Raw genomic sequence first — 24775 nt, 5'->3', positions numbered from 1 at the left:
GATAAGAGAAACCCCATTTTGTATGGGCATCAGAATGCTCTGTAAAAGCTCCCTGCTTTGTGCCTGCCCTAACTTTAGTTTCTTGCTAAAATAAACTTATGGATGTTTTACTCTTAAGTTAAGAATTAATATTTCAAAAGAAATAATCAATCATTTTTCCCTCTAATTGCCAAAGCATTTACATATTATAGGCAGAAATGTCTAAATACGACATTATAATTCACAATGTTACATTTCCAGTACCATAAGAATCCAGTTTAAAGACAAAGTCAAGAATAGTTAATGAGATTTCCGTTTTCTTGGGAATGTGAAAAAAGATCCTAGCAATTTATCACAAAGAAAGCGGCAGTGGGGTATGGACTAAATAGTGAGAAAATTATGATTACAGCGGGGTTCTCTACTTTAAAAAAAAAAATGGCATTTCTGTCACTGGTGATGTCCAAATCATACTACCAAATTCAGAAACCAGAACTCTAGTCTACCACAACGGCCCTGTGTAGCAGAGTTTGTACTGGCATCAAACCCAGGTTCTTTCCATTTGTTCTCATTTGTTCAGCTTCTCACTTTGAATTCTTAATTCTTCAGTGTTAACCTGGTTTGCAGTTTAAGATGTCCTCCAGTTTCAGTTAATCATATGTATTTTCATATCAATATTGTCTTGTTTTAAAGATTCCAAAAACTGCTATGTTTGATTTCTAGCCTTCTTGAGGCTCAGTTTCCTTATCTATGAAATAAGGGACCCAGACTAGTGGAATACTTAGTGTCTCTTCTGAAACAGTATATTGTTTTGCATTGCATTGTATTATACTGCATGGTAAGACACTGAATGCCATTGTATTATAGTGTAGTGTATGGCACTGTATCTTGTACTACGCTGTTTTGTACCATATTGTATTATATTGTATTCTGTCTAGTCTAATACTTTAGCTATCAAGAAGCACTTATCAAATTAGTGGAGCTGAGAACAATTTAGACATTCAGAGAAATCAGCTAGTGAGAGGAAGAAAGAGATCTAGGTGAGTACTTATTACAAATACCTGCAGGAAATTCTTGAGGGCAAACTTGCCTTCACATTTTGAATTACCTCCTGTGTTTATTTATTTTAGACACAATTAATTACCTTAAAACCATTAATGTGCAAAGAATAAGTTACCAAATTTATATTGATGTTAGATTATTGCAGAAACCGCTGCTCGTGTTTGTATTGGCTGCTCCTTCAATTCTATGAAAGGATTTTAAATGCTATTATGACATTTAAAATGTGACATCTCAAAACAAACCAAAGTTCTTAAAATGAAAAGTGTTTCCCCTTCTAGCTCATGTATATTTTATGGATTTTTTCAATGCTTTAATCCACATTGAACTGACAGGAAAAATAAATTGAAAAGAAAAGGCGTCTATATCTAAGAAGACTGCTCCATGACTCTGAGTTAGTGCAAGGAGCAGTAAAACAGTCTGCACATCTATGGAATGGGAAGTGTATTAGTCAAAATTCTCCAGAGAAACAAAACCACAGGATGTGTGTGTGTGTGTGTGTGTGTGTGTGTGTGTGTGTGTGTGTGTGTGTGTGTGTGTGTGTGTGTGTGTGTGTACTTTTAGAAAATGGCTCACATAATTGGCTTGGTAAATCCAAAATCTACAGGATAGGCTGGCAGGCTGGAAATTCAGGGAAGAGTTTTAGTTCAAGTCTAAAGGCAATCTACTGGCAGAATTCCTTCTTGCTCAGAGGAGGTCAGTCTTTGTTCTAGAATGACCTTCAACTAATTGGACAGGACTCACCCACATTATGAGGGCAATCTGCTTTAGTCAAAGTCCACAGATTTAAAAGTAATTTTCATCCCAAATCACCTTCACAGAAACATCCAGAATGTTTGACATAATATCTGGGTACCATGGCCTAGCTGAGTTGACACATAAAATTAACTATCACAGAGACAATAGCGACTACTATTTGTAATTGTGGCTTTTCCATAAAGCAATGTTGTGATGTAGCTGATTTAATTCCTATAGTGCTAAAAGTATACATTGAATATGAATTCATTGGTTAGAATGAAATTAGCGATGATTTATTGATGAGAACAACATAAGTAATAATAATCATTATTTAAGTACAGGCCTTAAACATATTAAAATATTTTTCTAATTATAAAATCAATAACATTCACTATAGTAATTTGAGAAATTCCTGAAAAGCTTTAAAAAGACATAAATTATTCATCATCTCATGACCAAGTGTACACTAGTTCATTTTTTGTATAAAATTTCAGGCTTAATATATCAAAAAGACATAGATATGTAGTTATATATATATATATATATATATATATATATATGTATATATATATACACACACACATACACATATATATACTCACACACACATAAATACAGTGAGATTTACAAATTATATATAATTGATATATCTGTATATGTGTGTATACACATTTCTATTGTTCAGATAATATTCACTATTAAAATTTAAGTTTCATCACTAGTCATTACGGAAATACACATTAAAACCACAGTGAGATATCACCTCGTACCTTTGAAATGGCCATCATTAAAAAGACAAGAGATGACAAATACTGGCACAGATGTGAAGAAAATGGAACTCTTATGCACTGTTGGTAGGATTTTAAATTGTATAACCACTATGGAAAACAGTATGGAGGATCCTCAAAATTTTAAAAATAGAACTACCATAAGATCCAGCAATTCTACTTCTTGGAATATATCCAAAGGAAGCAAAAACACTAACTCATAAAGATATCTACACCCATATGTTCATAGCAGCATTATTTACAATAGCCAAGACATCGAAACAACCTAAGTGTCCACTGATGTACAGATAAAGAAGTTGTGACACACACACACACACACACACACACTCAGAGGAATATTATTTAGCTATAAAAAAGGAAAACCTAACATTTACATTGAGACGGATGGACCTTGAAGGCATTATGCTAAGTGAAATAAGTCAGACAAAGAAAGACAAATACTGACCTCACTTATATGTGGAATCTAAATAACAAATCAATAAACAAATAAACAAGAAATCTACAAAACTCATATAAAAAGAGATCTGACTTGTGGTTACCAGAGACAGAGTGTTGGGGAAGTGGATAAAGGTAGTCAAAAGATACAAACTTCCAGTTATAAGATAAATAAGTCCTAGGGATGCAATGTACAACACGGTGACTATAGCTAACACTGCTGTACTACAGGAAAGTTGTTGAGAGAGTAAATCCTAAGAGTTCTAAACACTAGGAGATTTTTTTCCTTTCTTATTTTTTACTGTATCTATATGTGAAGATGGATGTTAGTGAAACCTATTGTGGTAATCATTTCGCAACATATGTAGTTAAATCAAACCATTATGCTATATGCCTTAAACTTATACAATGATGTATGACAATTATTTCTCAATAAAAGTGGACAAAAATCATTTATGTGCAGGTAATACCTATTTAAAAACATTTTAAATAAAATTTAAAAACTAAAAAAAATTAATTATTCAACATAATAGATCATGTAAAGAATATTCTTATATAAAATATATGTGCATATCTTTATTTTGTTCCAACAAATTTCTTACACTGAAATGATTGGATCAAGGGGGATAAACAATTCTTAAGTTTTAAACATACTGTAAATGCTCTGTTCAAATTTTTATCAATTCAAATTTCTATGATAATGCATAAGATTGTCTCTTTCAACCTGGCCCTCATTAAAACTGGGTGTTGCCATTATTTATCATATTTCCCTATTTGGAAGGTTAAAGGAAACTTCTTTTTTAGCTGTTTTCATTTGTTTTCTGCTCCAGCTTTACTGAGGTATAACTGACTGTTAAAAATTATATCTATTTAATGTGCATATACATTTTGAAATAATCGCCACAATCAAACTAATTAACATATCCATCATCTTACATAGTTACCATTTTTTTTTGTGGAGGGGGAGGTGAGGACACTTAAGCTCTACTTTCTAAACAAATTTCAAGCATAAACTATCATATTCTTAACTATAATCACATTGATGTACATTAGATCTCCAGAACTTACTCATTTTGCATAACTGAAACATCCCTAATTGAAAAGAAATATACTGCTGAGCAGTTAGTGAGAAAGAGACCCATGTTATTAGAGGTGATAGAAAGGTTAATCCTGTCTGAATAGGGATATGGGAAAGCCTACCTAAAGAATTGGGGATACTGTAATGTTACTAGATGCATTTTTCCTAGGTCTCAATCTATCTTGCAATCCGCCATTGTGCAGCTTCTTTAAAAATTAGATAGCATTCTATTTTATTCCATTAACATGACACCATAATATTTTGATTTTCTTTCAAACTCTTCCAAACACTTTTATTTAATTTTCTTTGCTGGTTCTTCTGCTTTAGATTTTGATGAGGGTTTAACTCTTAGTATGATCCATATACAAAAGGCATCTGTTCTTTGGCTTCACCTGCATGATTTCAACCAAAGAAATCTAAACTTTTACAACTCGTTTTATTATTTTTTTCACCTTTTCTCAGCTCCAAATTTTCAACTGATGACTGAATATTGCCATGTAAATGGCTTATTATCACATCAAAATTAGGAAATACAAAACTGTGCTAAGTATTACAATCACCCAGACTTTTTTATTTCTTCTTCTGGAGAGTTTAACTAAACTACTTCATAATATTACTGCCTCCCCATCCATTATGTGTGGCCAAATGGCCTGCCGAGGCCTTGAACTGACACTGCACCCTGCCCCAAAAGTGCATGCCCTAGAAAACAGCCCAGCAGTCACAAGTAAATGTAAGTTAAGAATATGACTCTCCCAATCACCCTTGTGATAGTACTTACCCCCACCTCCCAGGGCCTTCCTCTTGTGTGTCCCTTACATAAGATCCCCAGTGAAGCTTAACAAAACTCCACTCCTTTTGGTTTAAATTGACCAATCTGGCCCTTAGCCCAGTAACCCCCAAAGCACTCCACCTAAGGACCCGAATAAAGGCATGTGCCCAGGTCTTTCCCCTCTCTCTGCCTATCCCCAACTTTGCTCTCTCCTTGTAGCCCCTGCAGGCATCCAGAGTACCTCCTCCTGGACCTGTGAGTAATAAGCTTCTCTATTTTACTTTCTCTTGCAGTCCTTTGTTGAACTTTGACATCTCAGGGCTCTACTTAACAAATGTTAATTTAACAAAGTCACAACACTTCTAAATGTCTATCTTAATATTTTTCTATTCACCAAGATACAAACAAACCTTGTTATTTTTTGGAATCAATCCTTTCTATCTCCTCTCGCAAGAGAATCATGTAATACTAGTCTCTGCAATGTTTTCCATCTTTAGTTATATTTCTTTATCTCTGTCACCACTATAAAATACATTGTTCTCTTCACTTCAAACTCTATTTGCTGTTGCAATGGCCTAGCTGGTTCCAACTGCTCTTCCCTTTCCAGACCAGTCTAAATAGTGCCATATATTCTGTGATGGTTAATTTTAGGTGTTAATTTGGCTGGGCTATGGTGTCCAATTGTTTGGTTAAAACACTAGTCCAGATGTTGGCTGTGAAATTATTTTGTTTAAATGTGCCGAAAACTTACACCAGTGGACTCTTAGTAAAGCAGATTACCCTGCATAATGTGGGTGGGCCTCCTCCATTCAGTTGGAGGTTCTAAGAGCAAAGACTAAGGTACCCAAAGAAGAAGCAATTCTTAGTCAAGACTGGATTATGGAAACCCTCAGCTTGCAACCTGCCTGAGCTGACTTGGGGAATTTGGAGTCAAGACTAGCACAGCAACTCTTTATCTAATATTTTACCCTGTTCCCTTGCCTTACAGATGTTGGACTTACCAGTCCTCACAATCATGTTAGGCAATTCCTTAAAATCTTTCTATTTATATGTATTACATTACTTTAGATTACATTATAATATTATGGCTATATCTGTTTCTCTGAAGAATCCTGACTAAATACAAATTCATTTAATAAAGATTTCTTCTTGAGTATACCTCTTTGTCTCCAAAACTCTGCTCCTGTTGACCCACTGTTCTCTAATGCTTTCTTGTGTCCCTACTACTGACCCATAAGAAAACTCATTCCCCCATTCTCCAGGAAATCTTCCTTGTTTATTTCCACGCTCCATCATCTCATTTTAATTTGAATTTCTACTAAAAAGATACGACATTTAATAACATTCAAATAAAGTTTTATAATATAGGAAAGGAAAAGAATAGCATTTACTTTCTTTTGCATATGATGAACATTCCTATCATATCCTATATTTAATAAAAGCATATTACATTGTTAAGACAATATACTCATTAACATTTTATCAGAAATTTGCTGTTGTTTTTTGTTTAACAGAAGTATATGTAAATTTTTTTACTTATGAAAGAGTAGATGGCCTTAAAGTTGAAAGATTATAATCTATTAATGTTAATAGCAGTACAAATCCATAAAATAAACTATATAAAGTTAATCCTAAAATAAAACAATAAAATTTTGACAAATATATGCAATACACATTTATATCTCTATTATGAATGTAAAGCATATATTCATTTAAAAGTCAATGATGAGGGGTTATGAAAACTGATCATGAAACTCTCCATAATAATAAATTTACCTAAGTCTTTCTCATGAATCTTGTAGGATAGTTCTGATAATGATTTCTGAAAGAAGGGCACTATATCTTGATCTTCATCTTCATTTTGATCCGAGTCTTTCTCAGAATCATCATCTTGTCCACTTTTAATGGAAAATAAAATTTTACCTACAAAACATAGGTACAAGATGTCAGACTAACCAAGGATTAGTTTCCTAAAATGAAAGGTCAGTTTCAGATATTAAAGTTGTTCTAGCTTTAAACTGATAAATATAAAGCCAAATATAAATCTAGCTGTTAGTATTAGAATTAAATCTCATGGCGGTATAGAACAATTTAATGGAAAGTTCGAGGAAATTTTTTCAAAATCTCCACTAAAATGATAATTTTAAAACAGATTTCTCATAATAATTAAGAAAATGTGGCAAATAATAGAACTGTATCAGCTTTCAGAAAAATGAATTAGTGGAGGATGGATCGATATACAAAACTCAAATCAATATAATATACCATATTACAGAATGAAGAAAAAAAAACATGACCATGTCGATTGATGGATAAAAAGTATTTGACAAAATTCAAAAGCATTTCATGATAAAATAGGAATAGGAGAGAACTTCCTCCAAATGATAATGGCCATATATGAAAAATCCACAGTTAACATTATATCCAATGGTGAAGAACTATAAACATTTTCTCTAAGAGTGGTACAAGACAAGGATGTCTGGTCTTGTCATTTTTATTCAACACAGTATTGGAATTTCTAGCCAGAGCAATTATACCAAGATATAGTAGTAAAGGTATCCAAATTGAAAAGGAAGAAGTAAAATCATCTCTGCAGATGACATCTTCTTATACATAGAAAACCTTAATTCCACAATAAAAATGTTAGACCTAATAAAAGATTTCAGCAAACATGCAGGATACAAAATCAATGCACAAAATCAGTTAAATTTCTATACAGTAGCAATGAACAATTTGTAGAGGAAACTAAGAAAACAATTCAGTTAGATAAAACCGTTATTTGGATATATGTTAAACAATATGTGTGCACTTAATAATAAGAAAACCTAATTGATATTTCAAATACTATGAAATACTCTCAAGAATTAAAAGCACACATTCTCCAGTCTTTCTCATTTCAGTCCATTTATTTACTCAGCATATGTTTCTTTCTCCAACACATCCATTTAAATGTTATTATATTTTTATTATCCCTTAACAAAGAGAAAATAGACAAGCATTTGTAAAACAATTCAAAAGCCCTACATGAGTTTAACAAGATCATATATTAAACACCAGAATGAAAAATTAAATATTTATCTCAAAAAAAGGAAATGGATGAAGAGAACTGTGGAAGCAATTACAGGCCAATTTAGTAGCTTATGTTTTAATTGAAAGAACACTTCTAAACAATGGATCTTAGTCAGAATTATGCCACTAATTTAGATTTAATTTTTCCAGTGAAAAGGCTTTTTCTTGGCAATGTAATTTTAATTTTATTTCTAAACAACTGCATTTTTAAATTGCATCTTTATTTTTGGTTATTAATTAGCTACGGTCAAAGAAACAAGCAGTCAAATTCTTGTAGACTTTTTAAAAGAATAATATTAGACTCAGCAATCTAGACTGTCAGCAATGAATATTCAAGCCAAATGCAGTAAACAGTGATTATGAGAAGAATACGTGTTTCAAAAGATGATAACTTTTTCCACAGTATATATATACATGTGATTACTTTGTTCCCTACATTCCTTTGTTCTGGCTAAGGCCAACAAATCTAAAAGGAACATAAGTAAATAAAAGGTTGACTGTTGGTGATTGAGTTTATCTGAGTGATAGGAAAATTATTAGACTGCTTTGAAAAACTATAACAGAAATAACAGTACTGAGCAAAAGCAACTCTCTAAGATACAGCATCATAGACTTAATGGAGATTTTCAGTTTGTCCAAAGAGATTGTTACAACAAAATCTCATAAGAATAGTAATTATAGCTATTATATTTTCAATAGCATAAGCTTTTATTTTGAAAAATGGAGTTTTTTCTCTGCTAAACACTTTAAGTGGTTGAGTTTTTAAAATCCTTGTTTTAATAGTCAATAAAACAAACATTTCTCAGCATATAAATCATTTTATAAAATTAGGAATTATTTTTCTATAATTTCATATTATCTTGTAAAAGTAAATATCATACTCAAGTTTAAAGACTGAGCAATGTAATTTTTATTAATGGATTTTCTTCAGAAAATAATGAAAAATCCTTTATTGAACATTTATTGTGTTAGGCATATGGTAAGTTCTTCTCATTCATTATCTATTTAACTCCTTTAATAAACATATGAGTTAATTGTCATTAAACTTATTTTAAAGCTGAGCAACCTGGGCCATAAAGGTTGGGCAACTTACTCCAGGTCACACCATTAGTAAGTGACAAAGGCATACGCATTTCCCTGACATAGAATATAGGTAATGGCACATGAAGTCATGTCTGAATATCACCAAATATACCACAGAATAAATGGACTTTTGACTGGAAAAATAGCAAAATCACTCACATATTTCCAAAACATTTATTTTGACCTAAAGCAATAGGTTATTTTGACCTAGAGCGATAGGTCTCTGATACTGCTCATTGATTACCTAAACTATTTCATCCCTTAGAAAATTTCCAAAAGCAAGTTTCCATGGCAACAGTTAAACCTGGTCCCCTAATACCCACCCTGATCCTTCCACTGGCTTCATGCTTCACCACTCCTATCACTAATGAGGAACACTGTCAAGGAAAATCTCTGTATGGCTGGGTTTTTCTGAACTTGTAATTTTTTGGAGGCATATTAATTCTGTCAAAAAGCTTTTTTGTAAGTATTTGCTCTATGCACACTATATTACACACGATCAAATGAATTTTAATTGTTTTGCTTCTCTAATATCATACTACCCTGTAAAATCTAAGTAGCATGACTAAAGATGAAAGCCTAAGGAATCTTCTGCTAACTTTCCTACTTCTGTCTATCTTTTTCATTTCTTTATCGTAACATTATTTCTAAATCATTTTCTTTTGTTTTATTTCCTCTTCTTTAGGGGACCAAAAGGCAAGGTGGTAAAACAAAATGTAGATGAGAAAGAACAGAGATAAAGCAACCCAATGCTGTGGCACATCTGTCTTCATTCTGTGCATAATACAGCTAGTCTCACACTCTTTTTAAGCTCTTAATTTTTATGATAAAATGTATACAATAAACCCTTGAACAATGTAGGGGTTTGGGGCATCGATTCCTTGCATAGACAAAAATCTCTGTGTAACTTAAGTTGGCCCTCCATATCCACAGACTCCCAACCAAGAAACAAAAATCCTGTTTTCAATCTGCGATTGGTTGGATCTTGCGGAAGCAAAACATGGAGATACAGAAGGTCAACAGCATATTTATTTTTGAAAATAAAAAGCATATAAGTGGACCTATGCAGCTCAAACCTGTGTTGTTCAAGAATCAACTGTAATAATTTAGCATCCAACTGTAGTCCTATAGGCTCCATTTATTTCGTATTATACTGTTTGTTCTCTCTATAACACATTTTTGACCTGAATATAACAGAAGACACTATCAAAAACAGGAAAAGATTAGTAAAATCTACAAGGTCAGATTTCTATTATAGGGACAAACCAGGACAGAGTAGGGACAAAAGCAGCCCCCAATTCTCCCATATATCTATATCATGTTAAGGAATTTTAAAAAATGGGAATTAGTACATTAAATAGGAGTGATAAACATTAATTGAGCACTTACTATGAGCACTTTTCATATATTCCCCTTTAATGCCCATAACCACCCTGAAAGGTGTAATATTATCTATGTTTTACATGTAAGAAATCTGACATTCACTGAGGTTAATTATATTACCAAGGTCAAACAACCAGATAATGATATAGAGGTTGAAGTCGTGTTTGACTTTTGGATGTATTCCTCTGCAACATAATAACAGTGAAATAGGAAATAGCAAAGTAAGAGAAGTACAATTTTGCCATTGCAATGTGGTGGTTAGCATGAATCTACTGCCTTAAATGAAAAAATGCAAATTTAAATAACATTACTTTTGCTCAGCATTCATTCTGAAAATACACATGACAGGCAATGCTTCTCATCACATCCAATATTAGAAATAAAATTCTGAACTAAATTTCTGTATTTCAAAGATGGCAACTGGTAATATATCGTTCCATACATTGTATCATTTTAAAGAGTAGCAGGATGCCAAATATAAAAACTATTTATATCTTGTTTAAACATAAGCCTAACTTAAAAACTTTACCGTTTGCACATTAAATTTGTTCTGACAGCAAGCAGAAGTTTATTGAAAAGAAATTTTAAAAAGTCTTTAGAAAAGCTGCCTGAAAAACTTGACTGCAATTGTTTGGACAAGGCTTTCTTGTGCCATTGTCATAATAGGTCTCATTCCAGTGTATGAACTTCCAAACTACAAATGTGCAGAAATGAATCTTAGCTATAAATCACAGTTATGTTGAACTAAATGAATACAATCACTTTTCAGCAAGTAAAAGAGCACTTTTGGATGCTATTGAAAAAAATACAGGGTAATTGTTGGCTACATCAAAACTGATCATTGTCACCTACATTCTGGAGCTACCAGCTTATCAAGGGTCATAAAAAATAAGAGAGAATTTCAGACTACTCTATCGTGAATATTTGGAGTAGAGACTAAATTTACTAACATGACTGGAGACCACCTTAAATGTGGGTTCTTAATATTTAGTTTTCTAATGTAGAATAAAAGGTTAAAGTACCTTGGTGACTGCATTGGACTGTGTCCATGTAGTGTTCTGTATCATTAAAGACTTGCTATATAAAAATTTTCTTTTAAAGTTAAAAAAATGAATTAAGATATAATTGACATATAATATTGTTATTAGTTTTAGGTGTAAAAGCATTCCTGTTGGATAATGTTTGGAAATCATTTTAGGCCATCAGGCCACGATCAACATATTAAATTATTTCAGCTTGTTATCGGTCCATATATTTAAATGACTCATAATTCAATAAATTATCTTTACTATTGGCTTTCCTTGTTGAACTTCCATCCACTCTATGGACAAAGGCAAAATATCCAACTACCTAAATTTCCCCTTCCTCCCCCCCACCCCTTTTTTTGGGGTAGTCACAAATAAATGTCATTAATGATTGCAATAATTTCTAAAGACAGTAACCCTGGAAATGAAAGTATGTATGTTGCTCACAAGTAGGAGTTCATAAGGGATAATCACGAAGATCCATATTTACGTTAAAAAAAATCAACTGCACTAGTTAACAATGAGAGAAAATGTGTTTGAAAATATTTAGGGATTACCATTGCTACAATATGTTGGAAGGGATGTTCAGAGACTCCTCTCTCAACTGAAAATTTTAAGTGAAACACACATACAAACTGAAAAAGAAGGAATTCACCCCAGTGAGTCATCACTGGAGATGACATATGTTCTGGGATACGAGCTACTCTGTGCTGGTCTGGAGTCTTTGCTTTTAGGGTCATAATTGGGAATCAGAGAAGAAAGTCATCAGCTAAAGAACACATACTTGCATGGTTTGGGGGCCAAATTTCCCATTATATTTTTGGACCATGAAATCCCAAAATAATTATTTAGCTTCATAGCTCTAGGCATAGATAGGGGGCCCTAGAGGAATCCCTACAAGTTTAGATAGTCACTTGTTTGTTGTGATTAAAATATGCTTTTAAAAATTATATTATAACTCCGATATTCAAGAGCTGGAGGGTAATGAGCTGATGAGTGTGACATCCTCATCGGCAATTTAGAACAGTTATGCCAGAGACATAGGTGTCCCGCATAGATTATTAAAGAACAACTGCAGGAAATTATTAGAAAAAAGTGATATGTAGGTTATACCAAGCTGTACAATCTTAAGTCTTACATGTACAAATTCTTTTTCTTAGTGCTATATTAGTGCTCTATGTTGCGAACATGCAAACTTTAGCTATTTCTAAATCATATTTGTGAAGGATATTATATTATTATAATCAAAATTAATTTCAGGACTATTGTTACTAAAGTATATGCTAACCACTAAGGCCTAATGATTTTCACCTTGTGCAAAAAATAAAGCTTCTATATGAGACAAATGGAAATTTAGTTGCATATTTCATTTTGACAAATAAGCAACAGGCCATTATTTCAGTTCTATAATTTGTTATATACTAATCCTATAATAATGGACAGTAATATTAGCTTTTTGCACTCTAAAATTTATCCAGAACAGAGAGGTCATTTTCTGGTTATTTAAGAATTAAGCCATCACGTTTTAAAGCATTTAGTCATTAACACATATTTCTGCCATGCTTTCACACATGGTGCTTTTGTTTGTCTGTTTTCCTTTAAGTTTCCATAGTTTCATATCCAGGTTGATTGATTGAAAAGTTTTCCATTTTTCTGAAATTTACTAACATGAAAAGATAATTTTGAAATCAAAGCAGAACTGGACATTCCCTCCCTAACTGGTAAATCTATCCTGCTGATTGCTTTTCTCTCACACTTAGTGGTATCACCTGCCTTAGAATTGCTTAGTGTCAGAATTACATTTGATTCTCCTTTCTCCCTTCTCTCTCCATCACATGTTGTTGTGGTAGACCATGTCGTCTGTTTTCAGGAATGAAGGACTTATTTCTGTAGCTACTGGGAATGATGCTAAAAGAATACCAACAGGTTAGCCCTCTTTAGGCACTGCCTTGCTTGGAAAAAAAAAAAAAAAGCCTTTTCCAAGGTCAAATCTCATTCCAGTGTAGCCCGCTTTCAATGACTGATCAACACAGCACTATAAAGACCCAACTCTCTGCTTCCAACTTGGGACAACTCTGAAGGGCCAGCTTAGCTTCAGAGGCCTGGTGAGCTGACTGAACCTTTCATTGGGCCTGCCTGGAAACTCACCTCTTCTCTCTGGCCAACATACTTTCTTCTCTTCCCTTCCACAAGTGTTGATCACAACAAATTCCCTAATAAATGTCCTGCATGTGAATCTCCAATTTCAGAGTTTGATTTCCTGGACACCTAAGCTGTTACAGCATCATTTTCCCTTTTTATTTCTCTTGAAACTGCCTCTTTGTTTTCCAACCCACTGTTATTGGCTTAGTTTGGTCTGCCCTTAATCTCATGTAAGAATGGGCAATCTTAACTTTTTGTTCCATGGCCAAATAGGCATTCGAACTTAAACTTCCACACAGGTACATTTAAAACACAATTGTAGCTCACTGCCAGCTAATGTGAAAATTCCAAATCCATTCAATTCTCAAAATTTCTACCTACCAATCGATATGCCATGATAACCACTTTAAGATATGCTCAGTGCCTCCACTAAAATCCCCGGTTTGGAGAGTTCCTATACACACCAGTGGTACCATATGACTCTTTTCTAGTGAGAACTCAATTGCTCTAACGGCAAATTTTAATCAACGATGGATAGGAGTTAGTGGATAAGTATGATAAATACAACTTTCTTGCCCTTTGGTGTGAAAATTCTCAAAAGTTTCCAGGTGAGGTTCCCCAGGTCTCAGCAGTACTCTAATAACTATCTTACTTTTAATCGACTTTTTCCCTTCAGCCTCTTACAGTAAGCCCCCATTTAATATCATCGTTGGTTTCTGAGACTTTAAGTGGAACACATGTAATGAAACCAATTTTACCACAAGCTAATAGATATAAACAAGAGTTAAGTTCCTACAGTATTTCATCAACATTATAACAAAACAACAACGTTATTCAAAGACTTGTTGTACTTCCCCATTCTCTCAGAGTGAATCCTGTGATCATCTCTCAGATAAAGTACTTGGCATTAAACTCTTTTCTAGAGTTTTGCTTTTGGGAGAAGAGGCACAAACTAATAGTGAGGACTGATCGACTAGAATATTGTTAAAGGCTCCTAAATGATTTCTGGGATATAACTGCCCTCTGTTGCTCTTCCTGTCTGTCTTATCTATTACCTCCAGATTTCTCTTTCTAAGATTCAGTTGACACATGCCCCCTCAGAAATGCTCAGTGGCTCCCACTGCAACAAGGAGTAAAACAGAACCCTGCTCAACAAAGACTGCCTGTATTTTCAACTGTACATTCTTCCACATTCATTACGACAATCACACACTCCAGACATACCTCTCTATTCATTATTTACAGTAACTGTCTTCTCTGTGTTTACAGTAAGGTTTGCTCCCTCTGTTGGAATGCCCTCTGCATTATATTGGCTGATAAATCTTAGCTCATCCTTTGAGGTCCAGATCAAAGCAACTGCCCCTTAAGAAGCACTCTCAGATCACCACCCCCCCCACACCGTTCTGGTTAATATTTCCCACTATCATGCTACCCAGTGTCATGCTTAAACTTGGTACACTAGAGTGTACCATGTATTGAAATGATTTATGGATATCTTTTTCCACCACCAGATATGAATTCCTAGGATGCTGGAGCCATAGTATATCTATCTTTGTAACCAGGGATAACACTCAAAATAATTAACAAACCTATATTCCATCTCTCACCAATCAGAAAGAACACCTGATCAAAGTCCTGAGGCAACCTGATGAGCTAACCCTTTAGTAGCTGCTGGATTGTTGGGAAATCTATAAGGGATGGGGAAGGGGCTGTGGTGGCTACAGTGGCAAAAGTTAAGCCATAGTGGAGCTCAAATGATTGAGTATTTGCCAACATATAAGGAAAAGAATCTGTTATAACAAACATAATTGCTTGAATGTCAGTTTGGGTCATAATCGCTATGCTTATCAAGGCTTCCCAAATTATAGGCCTTTTGTTAATAATTGTTACATAATAAAAAAACAGAAATAAAAATTAGCACAAAGTTTTTTTAAAGATCAATGATATACACACATACACACATGCACAGACACAGATATACTTCTTCAAACATCACAAAGAGGAACATTCTCATATATGTATGAAAATTATATAGTCTAGTTTTCTTTATATTGTATCAGATTAACAGCTATTAGAAGCAATTATATTTACACTACTTCAAATATTGTAGACATCTTCTATTAGTAACATCAATAAAAATGGGATTAGCCTTCTTTACAGGCTCCGTTTCTCCACATTATAATGACAATATTAATCAACTCTAAAGGATCGTCCTGGGACGAATGATCGTGATCATGTCTTGCAAATATTTTTCAAAATTATGAAGCCTGCAAAACCTCTTGTGTAGCCAGCAACATTTACAAATTCATCCTCACTCAAAAATGTACCCTGAGTTGCTTTTAACTTTCCCAAATTCCTTCTAATGTCCCTCAAACCAACATGTTAAAAGAGTCCATATCTCATTAGTGAAAATATGTATTGAAATTTTATGGTCTCTGAAATGTTGCCAAAATTAACAAAAATAATTATTCAAAGGAAAGATGTATTAAATCTGATTATTTAATTCTCTTTAGTTCCATTTCCAAAACTTTAAGGGTCTGATTCATGGATCAGGGGCTTTGTTTTGTTTAAGGAGTCATAAGCATTCTTAATTCAACCATGTTCCACAGCTTCAAGTTTCTCTTATGGTTCTTTTCACATATAGCAGAACTCTCTGCCTTTCATAGAACAGGAAACTGATCGTTTATCAGAAATAATAATGGCAATTCTAAAAGACTTGCTGTCTTTAACAAAAAGTTAAAATTCTAAAAAAATTCCAGAATTAAGACTAACATTTGATGATTAAAATGAAAACTAAAATTTATATTTGTTAAAATCAGTTTAAATCTTCTGAATTACATAAAAACTGACAAAATATGGTACTTTTATTGAAGTGCTTGAAATAGGCTCACTATTACTCAAAATCTACCTGTCACATGGAGAATTAATATTTTATTAATGGTTTTGTTACCTTTGAATATGCCACGTTTCCGAGGATTTATGTGTAGAATGTATGGAAATACACTATCAGGGTCTATGGTGATGTGTGGATCTCCCCATACTATCGGAAGATCTGAAGATACCTAGAAAAGAGAATTTAAAAACAAGAATTATATAACATCAACATTTACATGAAATTAGTGTAACAACCTAAAGCACAGAAAAAACTGAAGTTTAAATACTTTCATTAAAACTTCATTTTTATTTTTTCTTTGCTTTATTTATTTTTAATTAAAAACTATTGGGGTGACATTTATTTACAAAATCAAATAAGTTTCAAGTGTATCATTCAACAGTAAGTCATGTATATATTGCATTATGTTAAAACTTCAGTTTTAAATGAAAAGCATACCAAAAATGCTACATACAGAAGAAAAATCTGAGACCTGTTAAGAAATAGAACAAAGGTAATGATTCTTACAAAAAAAACAAAGTTTATTTTCTGTTGCTACTTGTACCAAGATCACTCATTGATACTTAGACAATCTGAGTATCTTTTATAGACCACACACCATTTTCTGCAGGCATTTCGATGTACAAAAGATGAACCATTTCAATGAATTTCTACATCAATATTAATACAGCATATAAAGAATATTTAAGCAGCATTTGACCACAACCCTGGTTAAATCCAATTTTCAGCGTACTGAGTACTTACATCTTACCATCCCCCACTGCAAACAAAATCTAATTTGTGTCTTGACAGATTTGCCTACTCTGAACAATTCCTAGAAAAGAAATCATATAATATGTGGTCTTATGTGACTGGCTTTTTTTACTTAGCATAATGTTTTCAAGGTTTATCTATGTTGTGATATACATTAGTACATCATTTCTTTGATTGATGAATGATTAAATTATATGATATGAAACATTTTGTGTATCCATTCATAAATTAATGGAAATTTGATTTGTTTCCATTTTTGTCTATTATGAACAATGCTGCTATGAAAATATGTACAGGGTTTTGAGTGGACATGGATTTTCATTTCTTATGGACATAGATCTTGGAGTGGAATTGCTTGGGCATATGACAATTCGATGTTTAACCTTTTAAGATACTGTCTTCCAAAACTGTTTTTCAAAATAGCTGCACCATTTTTCTTTCCCATCAACAATGAGTGAGAGTTTCTATTTTTCTACATCTTCTTGCAAAGTTTTTATTGTCTGTCATTTTGATTATAGCCATCCTAGTGGGTGTGAAGTTGTATCTCATTGTGATTTTGATTTATATTTCCGTATTTACCAATAATGTGGAATAGTTTTTCATGCGCTTATTGCTCATTTGTATACTCTGTTTGTGAAATGTCTATTCAAACTCTTTGTACATTTTAAAAACTGTGTTATTTGCCATTTTATTATTAAGTTGTAAGAGATCTTTATATGTAAGGTCCTTATCAGATACATGGCATGTGGATAATTTCTCTCATTCTATGGATTGATTTTTTACTTTCTTCAAGGTATCATTTGAAGCACAAACATTCTAACATTGAAGTCTAATTTATTTATTTATATTTATTGTTTTGTTACTTGTGGTTTTGGTGTCATATATAAAAAATAATTGCCTAACCCAAGGTCATGAAGATTTATTGCTATGATTTTTTTTCCTATGATTTTTAGTTATACTTATTAAATTTTGGTCTATGATCCATTTCGAGTTTACTTTTATACATGGTATGAGTTAGGGGCCCAAATTCATTCTTTTGTATGTGACTATACAGTTGTCTCAGCACCATTTTTTAAAAACCCTATTCTGTCTCATTGAATTCTCTTGGTATCTTTGTCAAAAATCGATTGACTGTTATTATGAGTGTTTATTTCTGGACATTCTATTCTACTCCATCTATCTTATGCCAGTAACACATTTTTTTAATATTATAGTTTTGTAGTTAAAAGTTTGTAGTAAGTTTTAAAATCAAGAAGTATGAGTCATCCTATTTTTTTCTTTATTTTATAAGACTGCTTTGGCTGCTCTGTGTCCCTAGCAGTTATACATGAATTTTAGGACTGCTTTGTGATATTCTGCAAAAAAAAAGTCAGTTGGGATTTTGATAGATATTGTGTTGAATCTGTATATCAATTTGGGTAACACTGAAATCATAACAATAGTAAGTCTTCTGATCTATGAGCGTAAGATGTCTTTCTGTTTATTGGAAATTTCTTTAATTTTGTTCAATAATATTTCGTAGTTTTCAGTGTATGAGTCTTGCCCTTCATCTGTCAAATTTGTTCCTAAGCATTTCATTATTTTGATCTATTGTAAATAGTTATTAATTTAATTTGGATTGTTTACTGTTAATATATAGAAATGATTGATTTTTGTATATTGATCTTGTATCCTGAAAAACTCTTAAACTCATTTATTAGTTTTGATAGTATATTTAGTGGATCCCTTATAATTTTCTATTTGTAAAATCATATCTGCAAATAGAGATTGTATGATTTCTTCCTCTTGAACATAGATACCTTTTATTTCTTTTTCTTAACTAATTGCACTAGCTAGTACCTACCAGTACAATGTTGAATAGAAGTGGCAAGAGTGGAAAACTTATCTTGTTCCTGACCAATGGAAAAATCATTCAATGTTTTAACATTAAGTATGATGTTAGTTGTGGGATTTTGATGGATGCTCTTTACCATGTCTCAAGCACATATGAAATATTCTACAGGATAGACCATGTCTTAGGATATAAAAGAAGCCTCAATTAATTTAAAAGAGCTAGAATCATATACAGTATGTATTTTTAACAATAATAGAACTAAATTAGAAATGGGAAAAAATTGAGAAAACCTTAAATATGTGGAATTTAAAACATAATACTAAATAACCAACACGTCAAAGAAGAAATCCTAAGGGAAACCAGAAAATATTTTTAGCCCCTATAGTGAATGATTCTTTACTTTTATTGTACTCTTCAACTTCAGAATTTATTTTTTATAATCTCTCTCTCTCTCTCTCTCTCTCTCTCTCTCTCTATATATATATATATATATATATGTATGTATATATGTATAGATAGATAGATATTAATATTATCTATTTATTGAAACTTTTCATTAATTCTTCAGATGAGATTTTTTAATTCACTGAACTTATTTAAAGTCTTTCTCTACTTATCCAACACGTGGGTGCCTTCAGAGAAAGTTTCTAGTGACTGCTTAGTTTTCTGTGTATGGGTCATACTTTCCTGTTTCTTTGTTTCTTTTTTCATTGTCTCATGAATTTTGTTGTTCTTATTAAAAAATGTACATTTTACATAAGTTAGTATAGCCATTTTTGAAATCGGATCACTATCATCCCATGGTTTGTTTTTGTTGCTCTCGTTTTTGTTGTTTTGTTCTTCGTTGGTTTAGTGACTTTTCTGGACTAATTCTGTAAATTCTGCATTCACTATAATATATGCCCACTGAAGTCCCTGCTTAGTTAGCTTAGTGGTCAGCAATAATCTTCACAGGTTTCTTTAAATGCCTTGAAACAATAAATCATCTACCCTTTGTCTAGGAGTACTGTATATGTGTTGTGGCATACTCTCAGTACTCAGGTAGTTTTTAACTCTGCCTTAGCCTTAATTTCCAGCTCACATGGTACCTTTGTGTCAGCCAGTGATGAAAAACTGGCATGCTCTCAGGTCTTTCCTGGGCAAGCGCACAACTCTGCACATGCATGTGGTCTGCATGTTCCCCAGGGATATGTGAGAGATTTTAAAATCCCCTAAAGATATCTCATTCCCCAGATCTTCCTTTCCAGTTTTTGGCCAAACTCTTCTTGGCCACACACAAATGTTATTACAGTCTCAGGCAAATGAAATGTTAGACAATAACTGCTGAGTATTTTTAGCAAGTGTCCTAAGGATAGAAATATAGAATTATTAGGAAGACCTGGAACATATGAACAGTATTATTAATATTTTAATGAAATCACATTTAATTAATTTAATAGGTAATATCTTTAATTACAAGGCCTCACTGAAAATTTACATTCTATAAATAAAAAAAATAGATTGTTCACTTTTATTTGTTTATTAAAATGATAGAAATATGACTATTATTGCTTGTGAGAATTTTGTTATGAATAAAATTCCACTTCTATATTTAATTAGAATAATATAGCATAATAATTTTTAAAGCCTAAATTTAAAAAAATGCATTCATTCTAAAGAATAAAATATTAAAAGCCTATAGACATCATCTCTGCTATAATGACAAAATGAAATAATCCAATGTTATCAAAGTATAGATTTTTCTCTAACCTATTTTCATCAAACTCTTAAGACAGGATTCCTTGCTTACCAGTAAATTCTGGAAGGGGAAAGGGGTGGTGGAAAAATGATTTTTTTCCTTATTTATAGCAAATTCAAGTAGTCATGAGTTTTTCCCTTCCTTCCTCTCTCCCTCCTTCCTTCGTTTTAATTTCCACCCTTAAAATCTACTTACTTGAGTCATGTGTATTTTCACTTGAAGAAATTATACATAATAATAAAAGGTATTTTCAAAAAAAAATTAAACAGCTTTTAAAAATTTTATGTGAAATCTACAGACACAAAATTTTAAAAGATGAAAATAATTATGCATTTCTTCATATTTCCACTATTATTCACACTGGTATTGATAGAATACATTTTTGAAATTTTTTACCTATAGATTTCACATAAAATTTTTAAAAGCTGTTTAAAATTTTTTTGAAAATACCTTTTATTATCATGTACAATTTATTCAAGTGAAAATACACATGTCTCAAATAAGAAAATTTTAATATGTTTTATGATATATACTATATTAGATATAAAACTTGTTTGGTACTAATTCAGTTTTATAATTACAATAAAATTTAATAACTCTTAGACTAATAAAAAGTAGAATGCTAAACACCATCTGACTTGGCTTCACCTATTTAAATAAAATTAAATGTTTTTAAAATTTCATATAATTCAATATACTTCTTCTGAAAACACTTTTATACTTAAAAAAAAAAAATCTTACCTTATAGGTTACCGTGGTCTTTGTATGATTGGGCACCATTATGGTTTTATCTTCTAACATTCCTACTTGACAGTTTACAATGATGTGTTCCAAGGCCACGGGCTTTTTGCCAATCCCTTTCATTTCAAAGATATGTGCCATACCATCTATTTCATTTTGTAGAATAAGTTTGCCCTATGAGAAATCAACCAAATTTCAGCTCTACAGGAGTCACAGCTGGATGCTAAACAACCTCTACTATTCTATTTATATTGAATCTGATGAATGAAATGAGCTTGCAAGGAGGTGTTACCTATTGACTTTTCCAGTTAATGTACCAATACTTCTACTGAATGAATAAAGATGAATTTCCTGTGAAAATCTCATTTCTCTTTACTTTCTCTAAGTACAGAGTTTACATAAGCATTCTAATATATAGCATGTTTACATCCTTGTTAAAGAAATATGTCTTCAGAAAATATTTTCTGAAGTTCCAACTTCCTTACTGAATAAAAACAAAAAGAGCAATGATTTTACTTTGTCAAATGTATTATGTAAAAATAATCTCAACATAAGTATTGGCAGCCAATGGCATTGTGACTTTCAGAATGTTTATCCCTCAAGTTAAAACATGTATTAGAGTTTCAAGCACAGTGGACACTAATGATCACATTCACAAAAATATAACTTTTCTGCAAAAAGATTTACTATAAGTTATATAGGTTAATATCATACATTGGTTTATTGACATATTAATACTGTGGAAAATATATCGATGAGTTCATACCATAATCTCACACTCCAAAAGAGGTTTGAATGTGAGAGGATATAGCACAGTTTCACCTGGTTCGACATATACAAAAGTAGGTCCAAAAAAATATTCTCCTTCTATGGTAACTTGACATTTCCATTTGTTCTTTGTTTTATTATTCTAAAGCATAAAAAGAGGTAGAAAAATATCAGAGAGATGATATTTTTGAAGTTGAATTACATATTAATTCTTGGAGCTTTTCATAAAATATATTGCCTAAAAATTGTATTTCTTAAGAATCATCATTTGAAAGTCATATTTGGTAAGAACTATCAAAAACACGCACATAAGGCACAAGGACGACTATATGCCATTTCAATGTCATACAGGAGTATTGCCTAATAGGTTCATACATGGTATTTAATATCTAAAGGAACATTCCTTCATTTGACTTACTAATTATTGTTAAAATGATAAAATGGTCTTGGAGTTACACATTCTACTCCTAATAATACGTAATAAAAAGTGTTCTAACTGGTAGATTGCTTAGATAGCAAAGCTCATATATCTCATCAGAGCAAACTTTTGCGCTTTGAGCAGACTTCTGTTACATCTTTAATAATTAAACAAAAAGTCATTTCTCAGTCTAAAAGTTTAGAATTCCTTACAATTATATTACTTTCTATGCTGTATTATCACTTTGAGTAATAGATAGCTAAGCTACAGACAACCATTATTCTTAGTGCCTACGAACCCATCTTAGTTAAGTGTCAAGATCACAACCAAATCTGGAGCAGAGTGATCTGAGAGAACATGACTCTGCTTGGTGGAGCCATGAGGCATGGCTTTTGAGTAGGAATTTGGTGATAGGTTAAGGAAGTTGGAGTTATTTTTTTTTTTAAGCAAAGAGATCCAGCAGAAGTGATTAACCAGATGAGAAACATGATAACATTTATATTCAGGAATAAAACTCTGACATCAATGTAGAGAAACAAATGGCAAAAGACAATGCAATTAGAAATTGGTAATAGTTCAAGAAAGAGGTTTGGAGGACTTTAATTGAGAGGGTGGCAGTGGAAATGAAAACAAAAACAAACAAACAAACAAACAAAAAACCCCAAAACACAAAACACCTGTACTTACTATTGGAATATTCTGGGTAAGAGTTTCAAATGCTGGTGTTTCAAATTTAAATCTGGCCTCTGGACATTCATGATCCACCACACCCTCAATGTAATATAGACGCACATCGTACCTTGATGTCAACAAAATTTTACAAGGGTAGCGTCCAGGAGTGAGAGGAACAAATTTCAAAGGAACTGAAAAACATCCATCTGGAACTATCAAGATAATTTTAAAAATAATTTAATCATTTAAAATGGCATAAATCCTAAAATTCATTTTAAGGTAAAGCGATATTTAATATTATTGTATTTAATTGTATAATCTAGAAGAAACTAGGTCATCCTGGGGTAACACGCTACCCCTAAATCTCCAGGACATAACAAACAAGTTTATTTATCAATGACAGAATATATTCTGCATAGGTCAGAGAAAGGTCTGTTCCATAAAGTTACTCAGGGACCCATGCTGTGAAAGATACCACTATCTGCAGCAGTACCATCTGAAACACCTCTCCTTCTTCATTGACAGGTCAGGAGAAGAGCTGTAGCTAAATGTTTGCTCAAGAGCTTTTCAGTGCTCAGCTCAAAAGTACACACATAACATTTCGTTGGCCAGAACCAGTCACATGGATCTATCTAACTGAATGAGGTATGAGAAATAAGACAGATATATGGAATATTTGGTAAGTGCTACTGTCTGCCAGATTTCCATGACTTGTGGGTACTCTGTCCCATAGTAATCAAAATAATTTGCAACTTGGCCAGTGGATAGAAATAATTTTTCATAGTTAATAACCAAGAGAAGCACAAAGAGGCATTTTCAATTAAAACTTATCATATCACTTTGTTATACCATTTACCTTAAAGGAACAGCTAATATTTCTTATGATGGGCAGGCTATCTATGCTGATTCTTTCCTTCCAGGCAATATTACTTTTCCTCAGAAGGTTACCACTTTCTTATTCTCCATGAAATGAGAAAATAGTTATAAAAATCTCTCAACTCTAAAGTATGATGCAATATAAGCATATAATACAAACTTCACTGCCAATGCCAAAAGTATTTAAGTAATAGATGGAAAACAAATGATAAAAAATGTTTAGAAGCCTAATTCTGTAAAGAAGTTCTCTGAAACCAAGAAAACCAATTAAGTTTATCAACCAATGGACAAGTATTATGACATTAATTGGCTATAATTTTAATTCACTCACATTAACACCTCTAATGTTAAAAATAGCAAACCCGTTTTTTCAAACACATTGGAAATCTATATGCCAAGAAAATCAGTCACTCCTGCAAGAACAAAATCAGTCACTTCTGCAAGAATATTAACTGCTTTAAATGATTTTTAAAACAAATTTTAGATTTATATATGTGTGTAATAAGTTATGTTATATGTTATCTATTATAAAATATC

General features: G+C 32.3%; 1 protein-coding gene across 1 annotated transcript in view; it reads right to left on the bottom strand.

Annotated features, from left to right (window-relative positions):
* The window catches only part of CFAP47 (cilia and flagella associated protein 47), a 366407-nt gene that overhangs the window by 94323 nt on the left and 247309 nt on the right, over window positions 1-24775 (bottom strand). Inside the window, 5 exon segments of the mRNA XM_011385160.2 lie at window positions 6620-6766; window positions 16496-16607; window positions 21505-21678; window positions 22271-22414; window positions 23378-23568. Of these exon segments, the coding sequence (XP_011383462.1) occupies window positions 6620-6766; window positions 16496-16607; window positions 21505-21678; window positions 22271-22414; window positions 23378-23568 (768 nt within the window).

The sequence above is a fragment of the Pteropus vampyrus genome, unplaced genomic scaffold, assembly GCF_000151845.1.
Source record: "Pteropus vampyrus isolate Shadow unplaced genomic scaffold, Pvam_2.0 Scaffold667, whole genome shotgun sequence".
In the NCBI taxonomy this organism is placed as follows: Eukaryota; Metazoa; Chordata; class Mammalia; order Chiroptera; family Pteropodidae; genus Pteropus; species Pteropus vampyrus.
The sequence above is the reverse complement of the archived record's forward strand: the minus strand, read 5'-3'. Positions and strand labels throughout refer to the sequence as shown.